The following is a 10,380-nucleotide window of genomic DNA, read 5'->3' on the forward strand; positions in this document are numbered from 1 at the left end:
GAGTAGTAGGAAATTGACTCCAAAAATTGTTGCTTTATTCCTCTCTCCCAAATTGTAAAATCTTAAATTAATGTGGTAAAATTATTGTTTGGCCCTCCTAAATGCTAGAATTTTAATTTAGTCCTTTTGAAAACCATAAAAATATAAGCCAATACAATGATGAAATTGTATTTTCTCTCTCATAAAAATATATAACTTAATCTCGATCCCTTTAAAAAAAATTATGGCTTTACTCCTAAGTTACAAAATTGTCATTAAATTATTCAATAGTTTTCATTTAAGTCATTAGACTATTAAAATCACTTATGTATGGCCTTCTCTGTTCGCACCATTTGCATCAATCGGAAGCTCTCATTCGCATTCTTTTCTACAGTTAAGTCTTTTTTCATGAAACAACTTTAACATCACGAATCTGCAAACTAAAATAAATAAATAAAATTATTCTTTGATCTCCGACACTAGCCGTTACATCAACTTGGATCTAAAGTATGCTTTTTTACTCACCAATGGGTACTGATTCATCATACTGATTGTTAAATCATCACTTGAAACTCATTAACCGAATTTAAAAAAAAACTTAACAACCCAATAACTTAAATAAAAAACTTTCGAATAATTAATTAATAAAAACATAAACTTAGTCAAATTTTCCTTAATTTTCTTTAAATAAAATGTTATCCATTTTTGTCACGAAAATTCAAACCATTAATTGATAATCATAAAAAAAAATCAATCAACTTAAAATATTGAAAGTGGTGGTGTGTCAAATCGGGTCCATTTCAAAGTGAAAATTATGACTGAGAAAATGAAAAAAAAAATAAAGAAAAGAAAAAAGATTGTATATATTTCAAATTGGTTGAACCATGGAAGTAGACTAGGGACTTTTAAGACATTAAAAAAGAAAAGTGCCTTTAACACTATGGGTCGTTGCAACTTCGGACCTTTTTCTTCAATCACATTGTTTCCTTGTCAAGATGGAACTTGTTGGAAAACCACCTCTTTGTGTGTATGTTAAACAAAAACTCCAATAGTAGATTGGTAAAGAGTTTCGGGTTTAAGAGATTTGATTCAATTTGATTTCAAATTTAATCAAAGTTTAATGTAATTATTGAATACCGAAAGATATCTTTTTTAAGAAAAAAATCCTACTTCTTCCGATGAAAAAAGAAAAAGATTAGGAACCTTCTTTTTTAATGACGTCGTTTTCTTGTCAAGATTGAACACATTGAAAAACAACTTTTTTTTATCGTAGAAAGTAGCTGAATAGTAAAAACTTTAACTCCTTTTAAGTAAAGTTTCAAGTTTAGAATTTGGAAGAATTTTGTCTTTTGTTTAAAAACCTAATTTGATTTAACTTTTAACTTTAATCGGAATTTAATATAACTACCGAATGCCACAAAAAAATTAGAAAAAAAAACCCCAAACTTTCTCATATTTAGTTAACTTCCAATGAAAAAAAAAAGACAGAGTAGATTAGGTTATTCCTTGTAAGAGTGAAAAGATAAAAAGGGTTTAGTTTGGTGAAAATAAACAAAAAAATTAGATTATTTTTTTAAACAATTTCATTATAGATTTTGATCATATCTGCTGTTTTTGACATAATGTCAACCCATAAATAAGAAGATAATGCGTTTTAATGCACTCAAAGCTACATCCTCCTACATTAACAACAATACTCATTCCAGTCAAGTTAAGACTCAATCGACATAAATTTAAATTATTAATATTATTAATTGTTACCGTTAAAGTGATGATGATGCATATTTACTCGTATATATTGCTATTAAAGTGATAATGATGTATAAATCCTTTCAAAATAAGCCTTAAGCATTTTATTTGTATATATTAATCACAGGCGCAAAGCTAAGAGATGGAAATTTTCATTTTAGTCTTTTTATAATTTTAGAAATTTTAAATTAGTATATGATAAAATTACACATTGATCTTAGAAATGAAAAAATAAATATCTGATCTTTTAAAAATTATAAAGATATAGACAATTAAAATTGTGAAATTTCACTTTGCTATCATAAAAATATAAAACTTTATTCTATCCCAAAAAAATTTTCTGACATCGCCTTTGATTAATTATGTATTTGACTAATAATAATATTAATTTGAATCTATCAAATTAAAATAAAAACAAAAAGAGTTCAATTCATACTAAAAGGACTAAAATCATAAGAAAATCAGCAAGTCACATATTGAGGGAATAAAGTAGCCATTCCATCATCTGCATGTTTGTGGGCAAATTTGGATGTATGTGATCTGAAAAAAAAAAAGAAAAAATATTTTCATCAACAATTTAAAAATAAAAAATAAAATAAAATAAAAGCTATTGGATTTAACAATGGACCTACCAACCTTTTTTGATCCATGTACTGCTAAATGTATCATCTCATCTCAATCTCTTTAGTGCGCCATTAGCCACCACAACCTTCCCCTCCCTTGAAGCTTAATGCAATAAAATCAAATATATCAATTCCTATTCCAACTAATCGCGAAACAATTTGAATCTAAAATTATACATATTTAAAATATTTAAATAAGTTTTAAATTGTGGTTCATTGATCGAGTGTTCATCTTCTTTAAAAATTGTTTGGGTTCGAATTGCAAGAGTGTTGTCATCTATGATATACGTATTGACAATGATTTGTCCTCACCAATAACATGTGAATTATACTGATAAATACAAATGACCAAAAAATTATCCAAACCTAAAACTTATTTCATATGATATTTTACACTAAAGACACATTAAACGCAATTAAATACGATAATTTGTTATTATACGTGGTGTTTTATAAAAAAATACTTAAAATTTAAATATCAAAATCAAATATTTGTGGTATTTTGTATTAAAGACACATTAAACACAATTAAAGACTATGAATTACTTCTACAAGTAGTGCATGAATTGTATAAACAAACTTTAAATTATAAATACCAAAAATCAAATGAAAAAGTTCGAATAACCTATATTCGAAAATTTTAACTGATTTAACTGATAAATCTAACCAAAGAGGATAATTTGCTCAATATAAAAATTGCATAAAGAATATTTAAATTTTAAATATCAAAATTAAATAAAAAATTCAAATAACCCAATCTAAAAAATTTAAATAAATAGAAAATAATTCAAATCCAAAACTCCTTTCACATGTATAAACCAAAAACATATGTTGTAGTTTTATACTAAGGACACAATAAACCCAACTCCATTTTAACAACCTCTCTCTCCCACTAGCTCCTAATATCCTCATCCCCTCCATAAACAAAAGCTGAGAAAAAAAGAATAAAAAATTTTCATTTCAGATTCAGATACAGAATCTGATATCTTTGTTTTAATCTTTTTGAGAGCTTTCGTAGTTTAAAAATTTTGCAACAATGGATAATTCCCATCACCAACAGCACCAGCAAAACACCAAAGAAAGCTCATCATCAACAACAGATAACCAGCAACAACAACCATCAACGGCAGCAGCGGCGGCGGCGGCGGCGGTATCATCATCATCGTCTTCATCTCCATCACATGAATTCTCTTTCGCTATATCTTTGAACAACAACACGATGATTAATACAGATAAAGCCAAAACCCCACCATCTTCTTCTTCATCATCATCAATCGCCATTGATTTAACACCTGCTGATGATATATTCTTCCATGGACATTTACTCCCTCTTCATCTCCTTTCTCACCTTTCTACAATCTCTCCACGTTCATCCACAGACAGCTTCACCACCACCCTTCCTGTGCCTACTAGCAAAAGTGACAGCAATATCAAGAGTACCAACCATGGCGGTAATAACAAAACTGAATCAACAAGGTCAAAAAAATCCAAGTCTTTCTCTTTGTTCAGTTTCAACAAACGGCAGCAGAAAAGGGTTGTTGAAGATGATCACAAAGAGAAAAACAATAAGAGAAAGATTAGATTTGATGTAAGTGCTGTGTTGAAAAGGTATTTAAAGATGGTTAAGCCAGTGTTGTTCTTTAAAGGTAAGAAAAGAGATAATGAGCTTTATCATGTCCATAGGCAAGTTTATTCATTTTCTGGGAATTTAAGTACTTTAAGGAATAGAAAAAGTGGGGATCATCAATGTTCATCAGCTCCTGTTTCAATGAGGACCTCACCTACCAATAGTGGTCTTCTTGTTCCAACAGCAAGTGATAGTACTATGGAAGAGTTGCAGGCTGCAATTCAAGCTGCTATTGCTCATTGTAAGAATTCAATTAGGGGGGAAGATAAACTTCAATGCTAGATTATAGCTAAATTTGGGGTTTTTTTAGTAGCATTTGCATTTGGTATCATTTGTTCAAAAAATGGTTAAATTAGTTTCTATGCGTTATATTAAAAAGTAAATTGATCATTTTATTAAAAAAATTTATCCATTTCTACCGTAAAAAACTGATTCCTATATATCTACATGAGGTACACTATCCGCACCTAAGTTTTTAACGGTAAAAATGGATGAAATTTTTAACAAAAAGAATCAATTTAATTTTTAATCTAATCTACAATGACTAATTTATCAATTTTTTAAATAAAAAAAATAAAATGCTTATATAGTACTTTTACTGTTATATTTTTGTATATAAAAAAGTAATGTAAAGAAAATTATGAATTATGAAATTAGTTTTAGAATAAAATTATTATTTTTTTACTGTGTCCATGTTTGGTGACAATAATGCAAAGGGCATTAACTTCATAATGGAAGTGAAAATTGTTCTAAGTAGATAGCATTTCATATATAATATAGTGGGTATATTTAACATTTTAATATTTGCACAAAATACAATGCAATTATGTGTCATAATCTTAGAGATTGAATTTTATTTTTTAAAATTGTGTATTAGAATTGGTCAAGTATTTGTATTACCTCCAATTTACGAGACATCTTTTGTGAATAAATCTGCAAGGTCAAATAGGTTAAACGGGTAAAATTTTATAAATTAGTGTGAATCATGATATTTAGTATCAGAGCTCTCACTAAAATAAAAAATAATCTATTAATTTTTTTTAATTATAAAAAAATACAAATTAATATAATGATAGAAATATTCTTTAATCCCAAAATTTTAATCATTTCTGACCCTAAAATAGACCACCAAGCTACCATTTTCTCCTATTTCCTTAAAAAATGATCAGTCTTTAGCATTTTCCCATGAATCAAACAGTGTTTAATTGTGAAACCAATAATAAAAAGGCCATGTTAGTATCTGCAGCTAAAGCGAGAACAGTGTGGCTTTATAATCAATAAAGCCAACGAAAAGGGAACAAAAGCCATTCCTGGTTTTAAGTGCCATAAAAAGAAGTGGTAGTATCTATGGGAAGAGATGTGGGACATACTTTTATTGACTTGATAGTACCAAGTACAACAACAACAATGTGCAATTTATATATGCTTTTTATCAAACAATGTTAGGAAGCTTAAATATGATATCAAATGCGGATTGAGTTTTAATTCGATAAGTATGGGTAAATTCGAGTATGTTACAGCACATTTACTTTTATTTATGAGTTGAAAAGGGATTATAAACAATTCTAGATATTGTATAAAAAAAACAGATATAATTAATATTTATAATAAAATTGTTGAAAAGAAGTATTATATCAAATGATTTCATTTCAGTGTCATTAACAAAGCATTGATAATAATGTAAGTTGGATGATTGATTGTAATGATGGTAACCATTGACTGAATTCTCTCCTTTTGTATGATCATATAATATTTTGTATCTGCCTGCTGATACAACCACACACTCAAATATATGCATTGTGGAAGTGCTTTTTCTTTGTTGTTTTAAGGGTAAATTAAAGTTAACATAATTAAACTATTAGTAAATTTATGTTTTAGTCATTCGATTTTAAAAAAATTACAAAATGATCATTAAAATGTTTGATAATTTTCATTTAAGTCATTAGACAATTGGTACAATAGATCAAAGGGTGGACTGTTATAAGGGCCCAAAATTTTGGGAAATTTTGATTTTTTCTCCCTTAATTTTTTTTTAAATTTTTAACTAATCCCCCTCAAAAAATTAAAAATTCTCATTAATTTCACAAAAATATTAAAATTTTAATTAGCCCATTTAAAAAAAAATTAAACTCCTAATATTTTGAAAATTTTACTAGCCCCCAAAATTTAGTCTTAGGATCTGCCATTGGGTGGATCACTACCCATTGACAAGTAGAAGAACATACTTTAGATCTAAATTGTTCTGATGATCAACGTTAGAGATCGAATAAGAAAGTTGTTTAGATTTTGCTTTGCAGGTTTATGATGTTTAAAATATTTTATAAAAAAAAACTAAACTTTAGAATAGAAGAATAATGAGAGCTTTCAATTGGTGCAAGCGGTGTAAATAGAGAAGGTCACATAGCAACAATTTTATCAGTCCAATAACTTAAATGTAAACTTTCAAATAATTTAATGACTATTTTGTTACTTTTTGAAGTTGAATGACCAAAATATAAACTTACTAATAATTTAGTCATCATATGAATAATTTATCCTTTAAAAAAAGGTTTTAGGGTCTCTACGCATGACTGCATTGCTGATATTAGTGAAACCAATATTTAAGGGCCGAAAACTCAGATTTAGTTATACATGGGAATTGGTGAAACAACCTAATAGGCCACTCTATTACAGAGACTTAATCAAATTGGTTTATTAACTATTATATTGTATTACTAAAATGAATAAAATAAAATAAAATATTAATATTCGTTATTTTAAAAAAAATGCTATTCGTTGTTTGAAAAAGTTAATATTTTTAATATTTTTATGCTTTTAGACAAAAAAAATAATTGTCGATTGAGTTTTAACTTGATTAACATGAGTATTGTTATCAATGCAATAGGATATGAGTTCGAATGTGCTGAAGCACATTATCCTCCTATTTATGAGTTAGAGAGGGACAATGGGCAGTTCTAGACATTATCTTAAAAAGAACATATATGATCATAAATGTTAACTTCTTTTAATAGTATAAAGATTAAATAAAAAGACTAATTTAATCCAATGTTTAAAACAAAGGGATGCGGAAGGTACTTTCACTCATGGGAATCTCTATTCTCAAACAGCAATGAAAAAAATAGGAAAACAGGCTGATAAAAGATGATAGTTGCATGTGTTGCTTTGAATCATTTCAGATTAGAGTCATATCGGATAGGATCTATTAAATTTGTCAAATATTGTTTCAGGTTAAGCTATCTAAATTTGAATTATTTCGAGTTCGTTTTATATTTTGTTTATGTTAATTTTAAATCCGTGTTGAATAGATTGAATTTATTACTTTTTATCATCATATCAAATTAATGAATTTTGAATAATTCAAAATCGGATTAACCCAAAAATTGGAAAAATCTCTAATGTTTCTCACCAAGGAAAAATTAATTACTGTAACAAAATTCAAAGATCCATATTGTCGTGAAGCTGCATTTATATATATATATGAGAATTCAATGAACATGAAACATTAAAGAGCAAAAGAGTGTTACAAAATTATAAGGTAAGTGAAAGAGACATTGAGATTTCTGTGATATATATATATATATAAGTATGATCTGTCTATTTCATTTGGACCAACATCAATATCCCATATTTACAATCATCTTTAAAATGGAAAAAGAAAAATAGTGTCATGAGAAAATTATATGGAAGATTTTTATTGATCCGAACAAATGTTTATAATTTATCTTCAATTTTTAAATAAAATAATAAAAGTATTTTAGTGTACTCAAATTCACATCTTTTTATATTAGCAATATTTTTGATGTTAATTGGCATAATACATATATATATATATATATATATATATAGGATAATATTAGATGCATCCATTGGCATAATGAGAAAATTTTTTGGAGGGATCAAAATTACATTAATTTTTTTAAGAGAACTAAAATGTAATATTTTTCATTGTAAAATTAAAAGTTTATAATTTTTAGAAAAATTAAATCATAATTTTATCATTGCATAAGCTTAAAATACAATTTTATCATATATTGATTTATAATTTTTTGGATTTTATAAAGGCTAAAACATATATTTTTTATTTTAGGGGCCAGAGTCCTTACCTACCTTTTCTAGTGCGACTATAACAAAAAAAAAAAGTAAAAGGGAATTTGTGATTCCCTTACTATATATAAGACTTCTGTGCTTTTATATAATATATATATATATTAAATTATGTTACACTCACAGTGTAATAAATAACAAATTGATATAAAAATATTGAAATAGTAAAGTTAATATTTTAAAGATTATGGTGTTTTTGATTTAAATCATATCATACATAAAATTACTCTCATAATAATATTTATTACTTTGTAAAATAAATGGGTTTTAAGTAATTTCTCAACTGAATTGATATTCGATTTACTCGTGAAACTAATTTAATAAAAAATTTAAACATTAGTATATATATATATGATAAAGATTGAAAAGGGAAAGGGTAGGTTTTAACTGATGATTTGATTAAACATCTAACATAATTGCAAGGCCTACTCAACAAGTAATTACAATTAGCTATCAACCACATATTTGAAAAAAGATAAAGAGTTTGAGTTGAAAAAGATACAAAAAAATCCACAATAATACAAAGCTCTCCCATTTGTGGTTTATAATGTTAACATCAAAAGTAATGGCTTAGGATAAACTATCTTATCTAAGTATATTATTTGATTCAATATTTCTCTTTCTTTGAATTTTATTAGAGTTAAACTCATTTTGGTTTGGTTAGTTTTTTTGGATTTTTTAAAACTCTTTATGATAAATCAGTTCGATTTGGTTCAATTTTGAGATTTATTTTAATAAAATAAATTTTGCTTTATGACTTTGGCATAATATTTGATAAATTTTTTTAAAAAATCTAATAAAAAATCAATATCTCTTATATAATATATTTTAAAAAAATAAAATTTCATATAAAAAAGCATTTAACACTCTTAATTTGAATACATTTTTTAATTTTTCTTTATTTTTCTTAATGACCCAAGCTAGTTTGGAGTTAAAATGGACCCAACTAGCTATGAACTAAAGGGCTTGGGCTTCGCTTATTTATCCATCCAATACCAATATTCTTCTTTGTTGCTCTCCAACTTGAAAGTAAGGGGTAATCTAGTTGAAGTCCAGTCCAAATACTGTTTAGTTACTCGAAATTTGAAATTCGATACTTGGCTTGAACTCAATCGTATATAGTTTTTTAGACTCGAGCCTAGCTTGGGATATGATTGAATTACTCGATTTTGAGCTTGATTAAGCCAATTACTAATTTTGGTACTCAAGTTCGAGCTTGACATGATAATTAAGCTTAATGTTTAATAATATATAAATTTAGAGTAATAATGTAATTTAATAATTTATTGAGCTGTTCGAGTCAATTATTATTAAATTTGAGTTCGGCTCAATTGATAGCTTGAGCTGCTCAAGCTCTACTCGATAATTATTGAATGTATAAATATAAAAAAAGAATGGTACATTTCAAAATATAGGGATTTACAGCTTAGAAAATTGTTTTTAACACTATATTAAAAGCCTCTATGGTTGAAGTGGAACTAGTTGTTAGATTAACGATTAAAAAAAAATAAATTGACAAGAAATCATCAAAAGTAAAAAATATAAAAAATTACTGGAGTCGTGTTAAATCCAAATTAACTTGAACATAAAGTTAATCCAAATATGAAACAATTTAAATTCAAAATGACTCAAATAGCTAAACTTGAAAATTATTTAAATTAAAATTATCCATAAATTTTAAAACTCAAATTTACTCGATTTAAGATAACCCTAATCCAAAAACCAATCGAATGTGCGAAATTGATATATACTTGGGACTTGAAGCTTTACAAGTCAACTTTTGCGAATAGACCAACAACTTGTTGAGAGACATGTCAAAATCTTTAACCACTAATATCTTAAAATTTATAAACTAAAGAAATGTATTTAATTCATCTATTTTAATTTGATCAATTTTAGTCTTTATATTTTTTGAATTGGTCGATTTTAGTCTTTATACTTTTTCGAATTTTGAAATCTTAGTTCTAACTCAAATAGTAACAGTTAAATTCGTTTGGTTAAATTTAGTTATTAGTTCTGTATTATGTTTACCGTCGTAGGTTTAGTCAATATTCTTCAATTGGATCATTCTAAGTTCCTATACTTTTCGAATATTCAAATTTCAATATCGACAAAAATGACAATCATTAATCCATTAACTGAATTCCAAGCGAGTGATATATGAAACTAACAAGCTTACAATGGTATTGAATAAAAAATATAATTTGTTTGCTTAGTCAATTTTGGAAATAACGGAATTTAACTAATTAATGAATTTAACAGCTATTAGTGAGAATCGAAATTTTAAATTTTAAAAAA

At 26.5% G+C, this 10,380-nt stretch overlaps 1 protein-coding gene across 1 annotated transcript; it reads left to right on the forward strand.

The window, feature by feature from the left end:
• The first annotated feature begins 3,164 nt into the window (after positions 1 to 3,164).
• LOC107940302 (BRI1 kinase inhibitor 1) lies at positions 3,165 to 4,382 on the forward strand. The gene has a single exon (XM_016873739.2). The coding sequence runs from the start codon at positions 3,388 to 3,390 to the stop codon at positions 4,258 to 4,260; it is 873 nt and encodes a 290-aa protein (XP_016729228.1). The 5' UTR covers positions 3,165 to 3,387; the 3' UTR covers positions 4,261 to 4,382.
• Positions 4,383 to 10,380: the final 5,998 nt, after the last annotated feature.

Source organism: Gossypium hirsutum, chromosome A06 (assembly GCF_007990345.1).
Source record: "Gossypium hirsutum isolate 1008001.06 chromosome A06, Gossypium_hirsutum_v2.1, whole genome shotgun sequence".
NCBI classification, from domain to species: Eukaryota; Viridiplantae; Streptophyta; class Magnoliopsida; order Malvales; family Malvaceae; genus Gossypium; species Gossypium hirsutum.

Coding starts and splice junctions, on each gene's coding strand:
- LOC107940302 (XM_016873739.2), top strand. CDS start 3,388: ATGGATAATTCCCATCACCAACAGCACCAGCAAAACACCAAAGAAAGC.